The sequence below is a fragment of the Peromyscus leucopus genome, chromosome 5 (genome assembly GCF_004664715.2).
Source record: "Peromyscus leucopus breed LL Stock chromosome 5, UCI_PerLeu_2.1, whole genome shotgun sequence".
Classification (NCBI taxonomy): domain Eukaryota; kingdom Metazoa; phylum Chordata; class Mammalia; order Rodentia; family Cricetidae; genus Peromyscus; species Peromyscus leucopus.
In genome coordinates, this window is record NC_051067.1 from 52,328,251 (window position 1) to 52,348,290 (window position 20,040).

General features: G+C 42.9%; 1 protein-coding gene across 1 annotated transcript in view; it reads right to left on the minus strand.

Annotated features, from left to right (window-relative positions):
• Positions 1-6: 6 nt before the first annotated feature.
• Positions 7-20,040, minus strand: part of LOC114707801 (double-stranded RNA-specific editase B2-like) — a 46,835-nt gene continuing 26,801 nt past the window's right edge. The window contains exons 2-4 of the mRNA XM_037205949.1: positions 17,067-17,235; positions 13,167-13,318; positions 7-1,067 (exon numbers count right to left, since the gene is read on the minus strand). Of these exons, the coding sequence (XP_037061844.1) occupies positions 895-1,067; positions 13,167-13,318; positions 17,067-17,235 (494 nt within the window). The 3' untranslated portion in view covers positions 7-894. The remainder of the gene's footprint in view (positions 1,068-13,166; positions 13,319-17,066; positions 17,236-20,040) is intronic.

Genomic DNA, 20,040 nt, shown 5'->3' on the forward strand with positions numbered 1-20,040 from the left:
GAGGCTAAGGGGAGTGGGGCGACTCCCACCCAACTCAGGCCTTTCTCAGTTAGCAGGAGTCTGTGAAGGACGCTGAGATGCCCTTTCTGTAAATTCCTTCTCCTTCTGTTCACCTTGATGCTGGGGCTACTCCTCCCTGAGAACAGCCTGTGGAGGCTTTTGAAACACCTTTAGTGCAAAGTAAAAGATGTGGCAGAGAAAACCCCTTTACTCCATACTCAGTCCCATTCTGTGATAGTGGTCACAGCATCCACAGATGGCAGATCTAAGTCTTTTTTTTTTCCCTCATAAAAATAATTATTTCAATTTACATTGCAACAGGAGAAAAATTAACCTCTAGGTCAGAGGTTTGGAATATTTGCTGTGGCAACTCGAAATTGCTGGGTATGTGCATTTGAAAGGTGCTTTTTCCTCAAGCATATGAAATGAAAAATGTGGATGGGCAGGGATTGGGGCGATGTCTTAATTGGTAAAATTCTTGCTCTTCAAACATAAGGATCTGAGTTTGACCCCCCAGAAATCACATAAAAGGCTCTGTGTGGTGGTGTGTGCTTGTAATCCCAGTGCTGCGGCGTCAGGGATAGGCAAATTCCTGGGGCTCACTGGTCAGCCAGTCTAGCCTAATTGGTGAACTCCAGGCTTATGGACAGACTCCATCTCAGAAGATATGGTGGAGACTGACTAAGGAAGGCACTGCGCATTGACTTCTGGTCTTACACCACATGTATGCACATGTGAACATGTATGTCCAAATGTCAGGCACCTGAGTCCTTGATGACGAACACTGTGTTTCTTGGAGTGGGTTCAATGCTAAGACCTAGTATGGATCTGCTGTTTTGCTGTCCTCACTAAGCTCTAGAGCCGATTTTGGAAACAGAACAGCCAAGTTGGCTCTTACCTGGCAATCTTGTCTGTGCAGGACATGGTGACTAGCTGCTCCCCCAGCAGGATGCCATCCCATGTCTGGACTGCACTGGGGCCCCGGACAGGGACTGTCCCTTCCCCAGACTCAATCTTGGTGCGCAGGTGGCCTCGGAACTTCCTGACGATGTGTTTGCTGCTGTTCACTAGGAAAGAAGAAGTGACCGTGAAAGATGGCAGGAGCGCTGGTCCAGAGGCACAAGAGTTTGCTTGTAGAGGCGGAGGAAGGAAGTGCGACAAAGCAGCCTAGGCACAAAAGGCCGGGCTTAGACGTGAAGGCAGGGTGGAATTTACTCATTTAACAGTGAAATGGTTAAGATCTGGGCTGCAGATTTTAGCCTGGGGTTGGCCAGATATCCCATGAAGGACAGAGAGCAAATGTCTCAGAGACTCTGTGGGACCACACTGTTTCCTTTACCCTTTTTCAATGCTCAAAGCTATCATTGGGCTGATTTGTCACAGAATGAGTCTAACATTCAATTTTTGGACATCAGAATTTAAATGTTAATTTTTCTAAGTTGTGAACCACAGTCAGATCTCCATATCCACAGGTTCTGTAGCTGTGCATTCAACCAAAAAACATTAGGCTCAAAAATTGCAGTTTTTATTATTCCCTAAGCAATATAGTACAACAGCCATTTTTATCATATCTACATTGTCTAGGTATTGTAAGTAACCTAGCAGTGATTTAGATCTCACAGGAGGATATGCATAGGTTATGTGCAAACACCACAGCAATTTTCTGAGGGATTGGAGCATCGTTTGTGGGGAGTCCTGAACAATCCCCAGGAATACCCAAGGATATTATATTTTTCTTTTCAGTTTTTCTGAGTTGTTTAGAATAAACTTTACCAAACAGTTTTACATAAGTTTTTTTTTTTTCTAGAAAGAACCAAAAGGGAAGAATACTTCCCAGCTCAAGGTATACATGGATACAACTCAGAGGGGTAATTGTAAGAAAGAAAGGCATAGACTATTATGCCTCATATACGTAGATTCTAAAGAAATTTTACATATTGCAGGCAGTTTTACAGAAGAGACAATTGCTTATGGTCAAGAAGGTTTAGTTCAGAAATGCCTTTTCACCTTTTTCCCAGCCACTAACAATTGTAAAGCCGTGCCTAGTTTTCAGGTCATTAGGAGCAGGTGCTGGGCGGGTTTGGCCTCTCAAGATGGTCTAGATTTTAATCCTGGTGTCACTACTGACTAGCTGTGTGACTGTGGGAAAGCTACTTAAAATCATTGTGACGTGGTTACTTCCTCTTAAAACAGAGCCATGGGTGATGCTTAGCTACTAGGCTGTAAAGGTTAGGAAAGCCAGCAGGTCTGAAAAGGCTGGTGTAGCCCAGATACCCACTGGCAGAAGAATGAATAAAGAAAAGGCAGTATAGACACACAGTGAAAGTTTATGCAGCTATGAGGAAGCACATTTCAGTACAATTAGAACACCACCACAAATGAAATCTTCGCTTTTCAGGAAAGTTGATGGAACTGGAGGTCATCATTATGATAATTAATATTGACTGGATCTTGCATCAATTAGAAGGCAAGTACACATACGTTCATTATCTCTCTGTTCTGGTTGTGAATGTGACCAGTTTCAAGCTCCTCCCCCAACTTGCCTGCAATCAAGGACTAGAGCCAGGAGTTGTAAGTTGAACAAACCTTAAAGTTCTCCCTTAAAGTTGCTTTTGTTGGGGGTATTTTGTCACCTCAGTAGGAAGTGAAACTGGGACAATTATATTAAACAAAATAAGCCAGATTCACAACAAATATTGTGTGTTTCCTCTTATATGCAGAATCCAGATCTAAAAAACTTATATAGCTCATGGAAGTAGAAGAGGAAGTTATGTGGGGGAACAAGAGGTGGTGATGGTGGGGAGAAAGACAAATATTGAATGTTTCTCTCTTATGAGGAAATCCAGATTTATATAAATGACAGAAAGAAGAAGGGGAATTATTGGGAGGGAAGGAGACCAGTAGGATGGGAGAATGGGGAGAGAGAATGAGAGTGGGTATGAGCAAACTGCAATGAGATAGATGTATAAAACATCACTACAAAACTCACTGTTTTGTGTGGTAATTGACATATATATTCATATATATATATATATATATATATATATATATCTTGTATAACTTGGAGCATGTAGTTCTTCTTGAGTATTGACTACCAAGGGCCTAGATGACACAGGTACTTTTCTTTGCTTGCAAATGACAAACTTCCTGAGGCTGGTCCCCATATGTCTCTCACAAATCTGCCCTGAGTTTTCCCTTCTTCCCAGACCCTACTTGATACACATATACCCACATACATTACAGCGTACAGTCCACAGTTATCTGGTAAACCAGCATGAACAAGAGAAACTTTACATTTAATTTTCTGTCTTTCTTTAAAAAATTCTATACATGATGTTTAGATAATATGGTATTAGAGAAATGCCTAACTGCTTTGTCTACGAATTATACACATGGTAGCATGAATGACTATTAAACATTTTCTTTAAAATGTTTTTAAGATTTGAAGGTTCCATAGATGTAGTTTCACCATCATTTATTTTCACTGACATAGTGGATAGAACACACTAGCTTGTTGTGGACATTTCTCCTGCAAAGATTACAGTAATTTCCAGTGTACTTTATACTGAGCTGATGTTCTTTCCATACACATTCATAGAATATCTTTTGGGCTGAAAGGAGTCTCAAAGCTTGGAAAAGATAAACTTTTGAGTGGCTCCAGACAGCTTTTTCACTGTGGCCAGTTAGACAAGTGATGAGATCCAACTAAGATTTGTCCCTGTGTCATCCATGGGAAGACAAACCAAGAAGAAACAGAGCCTGGATGGATGCAATAAGCAAGCTTGAATGGCACTTCAAGCTGGAAGATGCTGATGGTGGTACTCCATAGTAACACTGTGGAGCCCTTAATGATGACAGTAGTGGTGATATGGTGATGGTGATGGTGGCGCTGCTGTACTGGTAATGTGGATATGGTAGTGGTGATGATAATGGTGGCTATGGTGGTGATGATGGTGGAGATGATGATGATGACAGTGAAGGTGAATATGACAATAATACTGGTGATAAAACTGAACAAAATAAAAATAGTTCATGTGACTCAAAAATACTTGACATAACTTGGGTTTAATCCTGAACTATTACACACTTCAGATGGGGTCCTTTCCAACATTAACTTTCTGTGGCAGATAGCAAATTGGGAATGGGGCAGCTAGCAATACTTACAGCTTCTATAGTGTTGTCCAAAGGGAAGTGACTTTCCTATCACACTTGGGAGGCAGATTTCCAGGGGATATGGTACCCACTGTCCCCATACTTCTATCAATTATACTGTCCTTATATTCTCCAAGGATACTATGTAACATTTTCCATGCCTTGAAAGTTGCCCATTATAGTTTAAAAGCTTTCTAAATTTTCACCATCTGTTAATGTCAAGCAATAAAAAAAATCCTGGATTGAGTTACAATATTTTTTAGGAGTCAACTCTAAGTTTTAGGTTAGATTAATTTCACCTTAAGAGCCAGGTGTGGGAGATGCTCCCAGGTGTGTTTTCTTTGCCTTTTCTAGTGTGTTCCTTGGTGAGTCCGCTGAGTCCCAGGGTGAGCTGAAGAGCTGGTGAGCTCCTGCAAACCATTTCCCCCCACTCTGATTTTTCTTGACTAATTGCAAGAGGCAGGAGGGAGTTGAAGATGCCACTTCAAGTATAATGAAATGCCAATCTAACCAGCAACTGCAGGGGATTGACCTCAAGTAATCAGCAGGGGATTGAACCTGTTCTTGAGACAACGAAGATGTGGAACTTTAAAATCCTGCCTGTCATGTATCCATAGATAGCTTCAAGTCCATTAGAACACTCTACTCAATTCTTATATCCAGAGACCACTAGCCTCATTGTTATTATGTTTATTAACTTTTTTGGTTTGATAGTAAGGAAATTAGAGTGGAAGTATGCTTTAAAAACTCTTCAGGAGAATATTGAATTTTCAGGAGAGGCTCAAAAGGGGTGGTGAGACAACTAATTAAATATTATGGCTGCTCCAATGGTATAATTGTGTGTGTGTGTGTGTGTGTGTGTGTGTGTGTGTGTGTGTGTAGATTAGAATTGAAAATTAGAAACAAAACAATTTATTAAGCAAAAATTCCCACCCTCCGACAAAGGTATAAAAAAGAAAGTATTTTTAAATACTACATTAAAAAATTCAAGTTATCATCAATTAACATAGTTTAGAAAGTGTATTTGTGAAGTAGGCCATCGTTTACTATAATAAAACCTCTAATAGTTACCATGTGGTTATGTAGGTGATCTTTGTTTTGTTTGCATTATGAGACTATGAAAATGTATTACTCTACAGTTCATGAGCATGATCCTGTGTAACATGTTTCTGTGACTCAGTAGGACATCTGAAGATAGGAATTTAGGGACCCATGCTTTAGATCCCCGACTGCCTACAGGACTGTGTCTCAGTTTTGTACCCTGCCCTTTTACACAATAAATGTGACTGGCTTAGATTGCATTAGGCACCTAGCACAACACTGTAGATACCTATATTATAGAATCTTGCTATTTTATGACAGCTTGTAGAAGATTTACTATAGAGTTTAACATGCTAGATCATTGGAAAGTGATGGGAATAATTGAGTTTGCCGGGTTAGTTAATGAAAAGGGATTAATAAAGAGGCTACTGATGATTTGAGAGGAAGACAGAAGTTGTTCAGCCATGAGGAGGTATGTGGGTCCTGATATTCTTCTCTTATATTTAGGATCTCTTATACAACCTATTATTATTATTGAAAAAGTTTCTTAAAGGTGTGTATTATATGTTGAGTATATTCCTCATCCTATTCCTCCCCTGCACCCCCTTTCCTGTGCCTCCTCACACTCACTAGTCTCTTTTATTCCTCTAGACAATTCCACTTCCACTTTCATTTAATAAATCCATGCATGGTTTTATGTGGCCATGTTAGCTTCAGGAACCATAAGTGAGTGAGGACATACAGAAGAATGAAAGTATCTCTCACCACGTGTGAACATCAAACCAAATGGGTCAAAGACTGTCAGATAAGACCCGACTCTCTGAAACTGTCAGAGAAAAAAGTAGGTAAAAATACATCAAGATACAGGCATAGCCAATGACTTTCCAAATAGAACCCCCCTAGTTGCTCAGGAAATAAGGCCAACAGTCAACAAATGGGACCTCATGAAATTAAAAATCTTCTATACAGCGGAGGAAACAGTTAAGTGAGTGAAGGAACAACTCATCTAATGGGAGAAAATCTTTGCAGCTATGCGTCTGACAAAGGTATCATCTCCAGAAGTGACTTTTAGGCATTTCTCTCCATTTTGATGGACCTTGGCCTAGAACCAGAGGAAGTCACAGGATTGAGCAGCTTTGAATTTTCTGAGAGGAACAAGTGGCTCTGCCATGCAGAGGCTGTTGCTGAAGCAACTTTTCCCTTCTGCTGCATGAAGCATACAATGTTGGGAGTCACATGTCCTGCACAGAGCACTGTGTGGCCTTGGCAGACACTCTGTCACTGTCTTTTCCTTGCAGGCCTCTCTACTAAGCAAGAAACAAATGACCGGATTGGTCAGGGTGTGATTTAAGGCAGTTCTAAACCAGTGACCTGAAACATGACTGATGATAAGATTCACCTCTGCTGAAAAAGAATCTTGGCCAAAGGAAAAGTGACAGGAACCAAAATTTGAAAAACTTCTCAGGTGACCCTATAGGTAAACCATGATTGAAAACAACTGAGCCAAATACATTCCCAAGCTTGCAGACAATGTATCTCCCTAAATATTATAAGCCCATTGCCATTGGTTCTGTACTTAAAGACTTTTGATCTATATAGATGCTGGGGTATAAGTAAAACATGGGAACACAGAAAATTTACAGACATCCCAAGAAATCAGGGCTTGTTGATATCACCAGGATCCTTGTCTTGTCTTTTGGACTTGGGAACCATGAATGTGGCCTCAGGGAGTTGGTATGATTATCTAGAGTTTGACCCATAGGGCTCTAGGGACTTAGGCAACCTCCTGAGCTGTGAGCTAGAAAGGTCTCTGGTAGAAGGAAGTTACTCTGTGCTGTTGGGGAGGTGGATATGTCCTCCTAGAAATTCTAAGTCAGGCTGTGTTCTTTCATGGGCTTTCTAGTTATGTGAGAGTGACCTCTGAGGCAATTCAGGCTATTGCTGTTGCCCTTGGTTGTACCTCACAGGTTGAAGGCAAGCACCTGTTGCTGAAGACATTACACATTGGATGCAGGACTTGGATGATGTGAGCTACATCCAACCTGAAAGTCCTCATCTTAAGATCTAGCTCCCACAGCATTATAATAGCTACCAAGGGAGGGAAGCAATTAATAGCCCTACATAGCTGTGACACAATGAACAACAATGATAAGCATGGCAAGATAGCTGTAAAGGTGAAATAGTGACATTCACGTGTTGGTGGCAACCAATGACTAAGATTTAAGGCCCACTCAGCAGGAGGGAAATCATGCCTGTTAACTAGAAACCTAGCCAACTACCTGGGAATAATGAGATCATGTGTCTTAGAAGAGAAATCTACTACTGTCACTTTGCTAGACTAGCATAATTGCCAACTACATTCTCATCCTATACCCACAGATAGGTGTGGTTAATACTCCTCACCAAAGAAGATTCTCTATACAGCAAATGGAGACCATTAGAGGAAACCACAACCAGACACAATGCAGAGAATGGGTCATGTGTACCTAGACTCAATGAATACATCTGCAGTCAGCACAGCTTCTACACCTGTGGCTCATGAGACATAACAGAAGAGGAAGACAGAAAGATTGTAAGAGCCACAATACCAGGAAGTCTGTGAGACTGCCTTTCTGAGAAATGGCTTCATAAACAAGACCCAAATAATGACAATATCAATAGATAAGCTAACATGGAAGGGAGCAGATATCATGGGCTCCCATCTCTAGACAAAGAACTATAGACAACTAATACTAATGACTGTTGAAAGAATAATTAGCCTCTCCCAGGGATGAGGCCCCCCCTGCACAGTTGGTTATCCGATACAAAGTGGCATATACACATAATCACGAAAAACCATATACATATAAACAACAAAAATGGACTCAGGTTTTATTTATAGATTTGTGCAAGAAAAAACTCGACAGATAATATTTATACATTTGTTTATCACCTATCTCTATCTATCTATCTATCTATCTATCTATCTATCTATCTATCTATCTATCTATCTCTGTCTATCATCTATCTGTCACTTCTCTCTCTATCATCTATCTACCTATCTACTTATCTATCTATCTATCTATCTATCTATCTATCTATCTATCTATAATAATCAAGAAAAAGAGGCTATCAATTTGGAAATGTAAGGGTGGACATGGTAGAGGTTAGAAGGGACTAAAGGGAGGGTCTGGAGTGACAAAAGGGAAGTGGGGAAATGATGTAATTATGTTTTAATTTAAAACATATTAAGAATAATGGCTCAAAACTCTGGAAAGTGTTGGGAATATTGCTTTGTTTGTACAGTTCTTGCCCTGCATGAATGACTCTTTGAGCTAGATCGCAGCACCACATTAACTGGGTGTGAGGTACACTCATGTACCAGCAGATCAGGAGAAATAGACAGAGGATCAGGAGTTTGAGGCCATCTTTGGCTACATAAGCAAATTAGAGGGTAGCTTGGGATTTATGAGATCCTGTCTCAAGGAAACAAAACCGTTACAAAAACTCCAATAAACAAACAAACACAACCCACTCTGGAACCCAAAAACTGTAGTTTTTTGTCCTTAGGCTGCTCTGCTCTGTGTTCCTATACTAATTAAAAAGAAGGACAATCTATGCCACGTAGTTAAGTCTCTTGGACTTATAGTCCTGTTGTAGTTGTGCTCGTAGACTCTGATAAATCACAACATATGACCACATGGGCTTGTGCAAGTATGTGTTATATGTTATACACATATGACCTCAGGTGCATGTGTTTATATGCATGAGCTACATATGTGTATATATGCATGAGGGAGAGAACGAATGACCCTGCCACAGTCACGGGTTGGTAACGGTCAGCACACTGCAGGCTCACCGAGGAGCTGTGCAATAGCTATGTTAGACCTAATGACAGAGTGGGACTAAAATGACAAAGAGCTTCAGTCATCAGTCCCATTAGCCCACTGTGCCTGGCAGTGACAGAAGCTCAGGAAGCCAGAGCCCTGTCCTGGAGCTTCCTTTGCTCTGCAATGTCTCTTAGATCCCAGATGAAGAGCTCACTGGAGCTGGCTGAGTGTGTTTGTGCTCTTCAGCTTCTGTACATAATAATACCACACTGACGGTTGGGGGCGGGAAAGATGGCTCCCAGTGTTTCATTTAGGGACACAGACCCTGAGCTGCGGTGCTGTGAGGCTGGAGTTTCTGCAAACTAACTTATAGGGAGTGGATGGTGCCAGCTTGTGGACCTCTAGAACTAGTGCTAACTGGAATTATCATAGTATCTCTACATATCTTCCTGCAGGGGATTGTCACTATTGCCTTTGGTCCTTTGCTGGCCTTCGAAGGAGCCCCTAAAAGCAAAAACCTGATCACTTGAATTCCATTATCCAGCAGTCCAGCCTTCCTTAAAGGTGAACAAAAAAAAAAAAAAAAAAAAAAAATCAGTGTACGAGGGACAGCAGGGAGAGTTGTGGCAATCTCTTTAAGGTGGAAATTGAGGAAGCTGCTCCTGAGAGCATCTGCCTTCCTCAGGAGGCGTGAGGGATGCTGAGCAGTCTCTCTGAAGGCTCCTTCAGAGGACAGCAGGTAGTTGGCTTTCCTTGCCCTTGGAGTGACGAGGGGAAAATGATGCATGGCTTTTAGCTGATGAGTCCACTTTGCAAGACTGCAAGTGCCTACCTCCTCTGCACTCCCCAGTGGGTCGGGAGACACCAGCTTACATTACAGGCATGCAGGCAAGAGCATCTTCCCTTTGCTTGCCATATTCACAGCAACCCTGTGAGGGAAAGACTTCATTTCTCTCCTCCTACCAGCACCTGCCACTTCTTAAAAGCACCATGAAATAAAAGACATCTGTGTGTGCAAGTGAACCTCAGGGGGCCTCTGAGAATGCATTTGTTTGCTTTTCTAAACCACTGACATTGCAAGTTAGAACCGAGGGCTGAGAAGGCACACTTGGTGCTTGATGTACAAAGACACGGGAAACCCAATGAGCCAGAATGGACCCCACAGGGGACCAAGGCCTCAGGCAGGGTCGACATTTTTGTGGGCCTCACTTAGCCCTCTCCTAACTCCTGCTGGGGCTATGCAGGCCAAGGAGGAAGCTGAATAAATTAGAGCTAACTCCAAATGTTTCAAAGAGCTATTGGGAAACAGACCAAGTTTGATACATTTCTAGGGCAAGTTAGTATTGTGTAGATGTACCTTGATGGTTATTATTAAGAAATGAATCAGCTCCTTCTTTACCTTTTAAAATCTCTCTCTCTCTCTCTCTCTTTCTCCACTTCTCTTCTCCTCTTCCCTCCCCTTCTCTGTGTTTATGTGCGTGAGCTCAGGTGTGTGGATGCCTCACCGTCACAAACCCTGGGCTTACAAATGTACCTGGCTTCCCTTTTCACATGGGTTCCAGGGATTCAAACTGAGACCCTCATGCTTGTACTTTACCCAATGAATCATCTCTCCAGCCCAAAGCATGGCCCAGCTTGGCCTCAAATTTGTGACCTTCCTGCTTCTGCCTATTCAACATATCTTATAGACATGCATCACTATGACTGGCCTAAGAAGTATGATGTAATGGTTAATTTTTTTTCTCATTTTTCACTAGTTTTTTGAGAATTTTGAACAGTAGGTCTTGATCATATTCAACTTCCTTCTCCTAACTCCTCCCAAGTTTCCCCACTTCCATACCTACCCAAATTTTGATAGTCAACTTGATTAGACTAAGGAACATCTGGGTTAGTGGAACATAGTCTGGATGTATCTTTGAGCACATCTCCAGGGACCATTAGTTTATGAGGGCTCTGATCTGACTACTGAACTAATTGTTAATGGATCTGAAATACCATGGTATCATTGGTGAAAAATTAGAGGTATAGTCTTTGGAGGAAGAGAGTCACTGGAGATGTGGCCTTGGGGTTATAGCTTGCCTTCCGTTTTACCTCTGCTTCCTGGTAGCCATGATGTGAACAGCTACCACGCCTTCCTTGACATGATGGTCTGACTCTTCTGAAAACATGACCCCAAACAAATCCTTCCTCATTTAGGTTGCCTTTGCCAGGTGTTTTATCCCAGAGACATGCAAACAGCCAACACACGGGCCTAGAAAACTCTTCCAAGCACAGACAGTAAAACTAAATCTGTGTCTATGTGTTTCTATATAAACAGAGTTAACATTTTCTGGGGTTCATTTGAGCTAGATAAAACATAAAATTCTTTATGCAAAAATAAAGGGAATATATGTGTATGAAAGGAATCTAATTCTAATAAAGTTATCAAGCCATCAAACGTGCCCTGTGCTCAGAGGAAGTCTCCAGTGGAAACACATCACACTCCGTGGTTACTAAGGGTTGGTCCTAACTCTCTTTTTCCCTTGTGGGTGAGGCTATAGTCTAATCATCAAAGTCAGGAAAAAAAAAAAAAAAAGAACATTTATCAAATGCCTGCTGTATTCCAGGCTTGTGTAGGGGATGTTCACCAAGACAAAGAAGCCACTGAGAAGAAGTAAAGAAAAAAAATATATGAGTCTTTAAACCCATATATATTTAGCTTAGTTGTCTAACTCTCAGTTTGAATGTTTGTTCAAAAAAGTTCTTTTTCATTCTTGCCAACTCTGTTGCTTTCCCTTTAAGAGAGGGATTGGCAGGTATTCCCTACATTTCACATGCTTTAGAAAGCAAATGGCAGAACCAAACTGGAGCGAGAATCAGAAAAGGGAACACACTATTGGAGAAACTACAGGAACTGCCCACAGGAGGGTGAGGAGGGTGGTGGTATCCTGGCCAACATCATAGTAGACACAGCCTTGAGTCAAGAGAAATGGGAATAGAACGTGAGATCACACAGACCAGCACTTTTCTCTCTCAAGCTTTCAGAGTCTCTCTCTCTCTCTCTCTCTCTCTCTCTCTCTCTCTCTCTCTCTCTCCCCTCTCTCTCTCTCTCTCTCTCTCTCTCTCTCTCTCTCTCTCTGTGTGTGTGTGTGTGTGTGTGTGTATGTGATGAGCACTTTGTGCAAGCTTGAAGACCTGAATTTATGCCCTTAGAACCATGTAAAGCTGTGTGCAGTGTGATACACCTGCAAACCCAGCACTCCTAGAGTGAGATGGGAAGACTCCCTTGAGCTCAGGGGTCAGTGATCCTGGTGTACACAACCACAAACAAAAAAGAAGAGAACCTGTCTTAAACCAAGTGGAGGGTGAAGATGGATGCTGAGGTTGTCCTCTGACCTCCACAGGTGCACTGCGTCACACATATGTCTGCACATACACACACACCACATACATACAAATAAATAAGGAAAGAATGAAATAGAAAAAGTTTGGAGGAGTGTGTGAGTGTATGTGTGTGGTATACACACAAATAAGTGCAAGATGTATGCCTGTTACAATAATAGAATATGGCATAATTTAAGAGAGAAGGTGAGAGTCCTTGATTTTTCTCTATTGTGGTCAAGACAGTCTCACCAGTATCTCCAAGAGGTGTGGATTCCCACCTTTGTCCTCCATCCTGGAAACACACAGAGGTGATGGAGAGGATTGGCACTGTGTCCTTGAGAAGGGTTTAGCAATGGATTTTTAAGTTAATGGACACTACACTTTGGCCCCTGGCTATGTTGCAAAAGTTGAGTTTCTTTCTCACCCAAGTTGCAAACGAAGGCAAAAAGAGCTAGTCTGAGTTTGCTTTCACCCCATGTAATTCTCATTTGCTTTCTCTTTGGTTCCATTTTTCCAGCCTGGGATATAGGGAATGTCTGACCTAGTAAAACAAAGCAGAGTGCCATTGTAATTAAATAGCTAATTTTAGACCCCAAACTACTTTTCTGCCCATGACCTGAGCATTTTAGACTGAGGTTTTGGAGGTATCTAATTGTAGCTATGATTCACTTCCATCCAGCTATCCATCCACACTACACACAAGATGCCTTGGCCCAGCTGGCCTGGGACAGAGCTTAGCCAGAGGAAGCCTGGTCTGGCATTGTTTATTGACAAAAGGCAAATAAATATGTGGTTTCTTACAATCTGTTGTGATTTCGTAGGGAGAGTTGAGTCTGGCATCTCCGCAGGGGGACGTGCTCACATAGAGATGGAAGAGGATGTTTTCTCGAAGCCTGTAGCCTCCTTCCTTTAAACGAATGAATATTGATCTCTCGGAGTCCTCTCGGTGTTTGCTATGGACACAAAGAGGATGTAGGTCACTTATGACAAAACAACTGAAGATGTCCCAATAGGTGCTTTTGTCTTGTTCCGTGGAGTCAGCGGTTCCCCAGCTTTTACCCCCTGTACGCTCCTGTGTTGTTGCCCCTTGCTGGGACACTTTGGGGACAGGCCACAGTAAAACTACCTGGGAACAAACACAATCAGCAGAAATGTTTCCATCTCCACCCTCCCTGAACATTCACACTTGAGGTCTCTCTCTCTCTTCCGTGTGTGTGTGTGTGTGTGTGTGTGTGTGTGTGTGTGTGTATGTGTGTAGGTCAGAGGACAGCTTCAGGTGCTACTCCTCAGGTACCATCCATCTTTTCTTTAGACAGAATCTCTCGTTGGTCTGGAACTCACCGCGTAGGCTAGGCTGGCTGGTGAGCCTCAGGGTCTCCCTGTCTCCGCCTCCTCAACTCTGGGATTATAAGCATGTAGCACCATTCCTGTGTTTTTTTTTTTTTTTCCCTCATTTTCTTTTTAGGTATGAATTCTGAGTGTCACACTTTGGTCCTTGATCTGTTTGAGAATCACTTTACAAACTGAATTCTCTCTCTCCAACCATACGTTTTAACTTTATCTTTTCCAAGCCAGTACCTATCATTATAAATCATAATCCTGTGTGTCTGCGAGGCCCCATTCATGGAGTATCCCGGGACACTACTGACTAGAGTAGTCTCAGTGGGTACTAGTGTGTGCAGTAGAAAGAAAAGAGATTTTAAACAGTGTCTGAACTTGGGTACTAACAAACTAGGCAGAAGCGCCAAACCATGCAGAATTGGCTTTTTTTTTTCCTTATCATTCGGGGTGGATCTAGAACAAACTCATGCCTCTTAATCTTGGGACTTTACATGCTCTTGCTTCAGGGAAACCTTCTTCATAGCCCTTAACCCTGCATTTTAGCAGCCCTGCCTTCCCAAGGAGGGATAATATCACATGGGTACTGAACAACTGAGCTGTGGTTTTTCTCCCAGACCCCTCAGCACGCCCCTGGCAGTCTGCTTTCCATCACTCTTGCTGTTTGTACTAGTTCTGCCCCATTGGTGATGGATTCTGCATTGCAGGGCCTTGAGATCTCATAGGCAGCAGAATGAACATAGTGTCCCCAGGAAACCCTCGTTACAAGCTCATGTGCGACTACCTCTTCCTTGTGCCCAAGTGGACTCCTCCAACATGTGTGGCTCTTCTTCCACAGCCCTGGGAGCAACTGCATGCAGTCTTGGTCCCCCAGTGCAGAGCCAGACCCATTAAGGGAAACTTTACTTGTTCTTGAGGCCCTTTGCAACCATTTCTGGTACCCTCCTGCAGAAAAGGGATGGGGTGCGGCTGTCTTTGACTTTTCCAGATAGTTGTACAGTGCCTAAAATGCATCCAAGTCTGGGCAAAGTTGACTGGATTATCTTCTGTGACACATATAGGAGGTAGAGGGAACTGGAGAACATTTCTAACTGAGAAGTTGGGTATTCGGTAGAGATCCTTCCCCACATTTTGAGAGCTTTCCAGCTCTTGCCTATTCCATTTGACCTCTCACTAGGCCTCCTGGAACTGATATGGCAATATATCATGCTGCTATGTGGTAAGCAGAGGCTCAGATAAAAATTAATTGAGTGTATTAAAGTATTGCCTTTATTCGAGTCTGTTTGGCATATATTAGGCCTTTTTCCCTTTTGTGTGACTTCTGTACATGCTAACAGGTTCATGTGAATGAGCCACTCACTGAAGCCCCTCTGAGATGCCGTTGTTATTAGTGGGTTCAAGGAACCCTGTTTCAAATGGTAAGAAAAGGGCAGCTGGAAGATGCAAGGAATGAATGTTCTGTCAAAGAGACCTACAGCAATTCAACTACTGGGACTAGCTTGCTTCAGGAGTGTGTATGAAGTGCCACATGATCAAATCTACCTGGGTTTCTGCTGGAGTTTATTGTGTCTTCCAGAGAGATTCTAGCTCATGTGACAGCCCGCTTTTTCCTGATGGCTGCCATGAGGACATCAGAAATTCCAGCATTGTAGCACATTTCTTAGCACCTCTTCATTCTAGAAAATCCTTGTTAAAGTGTATGTGGCAGGCTTAGGAGATGGCTTGGTTGGCAACCATAAAGATCCAACTTTGTTTCTTAGAACTTAGGTTTAAAAAAAATCCAGGCTTGCTGGCATGCACTTCTGATCCCACTACCAGGGAAGCAGAGAGACTGAGCTGATTACCATTCCTCACTGGCCAATCAGATTATCCTATCTGGGGAGTTTCAGGTCAGTGAGAGGTCCTGTCTCAAAACAAACAAGGTAGATGGCTTCTGAGAATGACATCTGAGGTTGTTTTCTGACCTCCATGTGCAAACATGCACACATACAAGCACACATATACACACACAAGTGTACACGATTTTGGTCACATTTCCTGATTTGAAATCTAGAAGTCTAGAGAATGGAATGTATTTGGTTCTGTGGGGATGTGAGGAGAACTGAAGTCACCAGGACAGGGTGACTTGACTATGTAGGACAAGGCCTACAAAGTATTGAATGCCTACATCAAGATGGCCACTGTGTATTTTTGTGAGAGCAATTTACCTTTGGTTTGCACAATGAAAGCAGCCTGGCCCCGAGATTAGGACTGGTGACAGGAAATAAATGACAGCCCGTTTATGAGCTGGGCCCCTGAGAGATGACCCTTACTAAACAAGAAGAACCCTGATCTGTCAAAGAAACTATGTTGGCTGAGAAATTCTCAAACCCAAACTGACCAGGGAGCAGAGGGAACCCTCTTCCCTTTGTAGAAATAACCGAACTGTGAGCCCTGCTGAAAGTGGATACGATTTTGTCAGAATTGAGCAGAGGTGTCGTTGTCCACTTGGCGCCTTTCCATGGCTGAAATGAAAGTTTTTGCCAGGGATCAAGCGCATCGATTCAAGTCATCTCACATTGTACCAAACACTCTTTCAGTTCAATCAATGGAATTATGGTTCCAGAGAGCAATGACTCCCATTTCCCGAGAGACAGCAAAGTCATTGTTTCCTTCTTTTCTTCCCCCTTCCCTCTCTTCCTCCCTCTCTCTTTTTCTCTCCCTCGCTCTGTCCTTCAACTTCTTTTCTCTATGTTTTTCCCTGTCTTGTCTTCTCCCTTTTTGGTGGTTGTACTTTTTGCGAGAAAACTTCTGTGATCCGTAGGTGGCTCCTGGAAATTGCATTGTTATCTTGTCCCATTGAATTTATATTGGAGTAGCTGGTTGGGTAAATAGCTTATTGAAGGTCTGTAAGATCCAGGGATGGCTGTGCCCTGTGGTCTAGTTGATATCTGGGTTTCAAAGAGGAAATTGTTGTTTGAGGGATGCTATAGTGGCTGGCCGAATGTTTTAATTGAAAAATAACCAAATGGAATGAGCCATGACAAGATGTATTCCTGTGTGTCTATGCCTGTGGGCACATGTGTGGTAACCTGTGTGTGTAACCTGTAGGCAAACAACATGTTTCCTGAAGTGAGATGTTGAGTGTAATGCAGACATCTGGTAATTTAACACTTCAGTGTCTGTGTGGTATTCAAAGGGCGCTCCAAGTCTGAATAAAAATAGATGCTATGTGGTGCGCAGTTACTTACAATGTATGGGATCTGCCAAGATAAGTGGATGACACATTTTGAGCTGGCTGTGGGACTCCTTTCAATGACCTAGTTCCCTGGCTTCTCACTAGCTAAGGCGTGTTGGTCCTGCCCATGCTAGGGGCCCCTTTACCTCAAGTGCAGCTCCAGCTGAGTGTAGAGGAAGTGAAGAAATGCCCGCCTGGCCACAATTTCAGCATGGCAGTCGTTGACAACGAGCCCCTGGTCACTGATGTGCTCGCCGCTGATACACTTGGTCCCAGAGGAGAGGACGATGACCTGCGCTTGTTTGGTGTCCAAGCCTAGGGGACACAGAGGGTGGTCAGGACAGCTTAGGCTTCAAGGGCCCCACTGCAGGGAACTTTTCAACCTTCCTGTAGCACCAGCCGTGGTGTTTATCTGACTGACATTCACGGTGGTGAGATGATTAATCTTTATTGTCAACTTGACTGTATTTAAAATCACCTAGGAGACTTGTGAGACATGCCTCGGGGTATATTTATGAATCTGCTTCCAGAGATAACCAGCTGAGAGGGAAGTTTTGTTCTGGATGTGATGGCAGCATCCCTTGGGCTGGGAACCTTTGTGGAACAAAAGGTGGTGCCAGAGAAAGGGGAGTATGGATAGTCTCTTTTCTCTGCTTCCCAGCCCACTGGGAGAAAGTTTCTCTATCCTATTATGCTGTCCTAGACACGATGGACTGAAATCTCTGAAACCATGAACAAAATAAATAACATGTCCCTTTAAATTGTTCTCAGCTGTATCGTCACAGCCGTGCAAAAGGCAGGTCCTGAGCTGACAGACATCATTCTGAGACCTTGAGACTGGGAACAGCATGGTCACCCTTGAGTTTTGTCCCAGTGGCTGCTGGCCTGGTGGGAAGAAAGGATTTTCTTTTTCTGTAGCAGAAGCTTGTGGAAATATTTATATCAGAAACAAAGGTGTGACAGTTACAGCCAAACTTGTCTCTGGGGGAGAAACTAGGGCACTGTAGGGGTTCTTGTTGAGACCTTAAAAGGGAAGAGGTTGGGTTTAGTCACATGTGCGATAACAATCCAAATTCTACCCCCAGAAATTCTGCCACAGGCCCCTGCCCTCCAGAATGACAGCTGAGTATTCATTGAGAGATTCACTGAGAAGGAAGTACAGAGAGTAGGTGTACAGAAGGCGGTGAGGGCATAAGAAGGACTCTTAGCCTGGGCTTTGCCTTGCAGACACATCTGTATTTTCAGTGGAGAGGTGGCCCAAAGTGGGATTTGAATATATGTCCCTCACAGGTTCATAGTGGGTAGTAGTGCTGTTTGGGAAGGTTGTAGAACATTTAGGAGGTGGAGCCTTCCTGGAGGAAGCGGGTCACCAGGGACAGGCATTGAGATTTTATAGGCTGCCCCGCCTCCTATCCGCTGTCTGCTTCCTGACCGTGAGTGCATGATCAGCCATCTTTTGCCACGTATGCCTGCCGTGATGCGCCTCAGCATCTGGAACTATAAGCCACAATAAACCCTTCTTTTCTTATGTTGCTTCTTGTCAGGTTTTTGCCATAGCAATGGGAAAAGTTAGCAGTATACAGGATGTTGGGGAGACACCCGTGCCTATGTGAGGTCTACAGACACTGGCCTTTATTTCCTTCAGCTTTCAGGATCCTTGTGAGCAGTGAAATTCAGATGAACTCCATTCCTTCACTTTCTACCCAAAATGCACTTCTCTCTCTGAGTCCTGCTGAACTCTGCCCTCTGTTTTACTCAGTACACTTTTGAACATTGTGGGGACACTTGCCTTTTAAAGTCTCATACCTCGGCAGAGGTCAACCCTGAAGCTAGAACAAGGTTCAGAGGTTTGGAACACTCAGGAGTGTGTGGTTTGTACACAATTTGTGTCTCAGGAGCAAGGTGAAAAGCAGAGCATGGCTATGGGGCTGATGTTTAGGCCTCTCGGGGCACATAGGTATGAAGGCTTCTGATATACCACAGGGTCAAGTTCAGAACAGTCCCCTCCATAATCACATTTCACAGGCTGGGGCTGGGGCTGATGAAGTGGTGTCTGAGGGGTGCGTCCCTTCTGTAGGTTATCCTGTTAAAGGTTGGACATCCTATCAGCAGGGAGTGGTCAGTGCAGACAGAATGACCAGTCCCACTCTGAGGCTACCATAATTGGCTGCAGCCTTGAGAAGGAGCTTTGAGCTGTGTCCATGGCAATTGCTTGGGATCTGGGCTTGGCTCTGATCTCATTCCAGGGACTGTGCTTTAGGGACACATGTCTGTATGTATGTCCTGAATCTTCAAATGTCTTTTCTCTTTGTATATGTTCATTGTACATGATACTGTACTACATAAGAAAATTTAAAAGTGTTTCTTTGACAGTTTCATATATATAAATATAATATATATAAAATATAAATATTATATATATATATATAAAATACATTCCAATCACATTAATTTCTTTACCCTTTCTTATCTCCATTTGACCCCACTAACCTCACTTTTTCTGACAAGGCTCCATTGTCCCACTTTTATGTCTTTTTGTTTTGTTTTTGGCTTATTTTGCGACCCTCTGAGTTTAATCAGGGCTGGATGGGTATCCATGGATGCATGGGCACTCACCAGCGGGTACTCCCTGAGGACAATGACTTCTCAGTCCCAAGAAGTCACATACTGCCGATATCTTCCAGGGAGAGGCCAGCCCACTTGAGTCCCTCCCATATCGTTGATAGACTATGATGGGCCTGCTCTTGTACAGGCCCTGAGCAGGCAGCTGCAGCTGCCATGAGTTCCCGAGTGCAATGGCCAACTCATGCCCAGAAGACAGCATTTTATGGTTCTGCTCTCTATTGTCTGGCTCACACAAAGAACATCTTACTGTAAACATATATTGTACATTTGATACATTTTCACTATATCCTTTGTCTTCCCTGTTCTCACCACTCCCTCACCCATGAGTGCCCTTTGTCTCCTTAGACATGTCTGCTCCTATTTTTATTATATATATGAAATATATATGTATATGTACACACATATATGAAATATATATAAATATGTATATATACATGATTTTAGGTACCTATAGAAAATCTATACTTCCTGAATCTTATACCTAAGAATAATGTC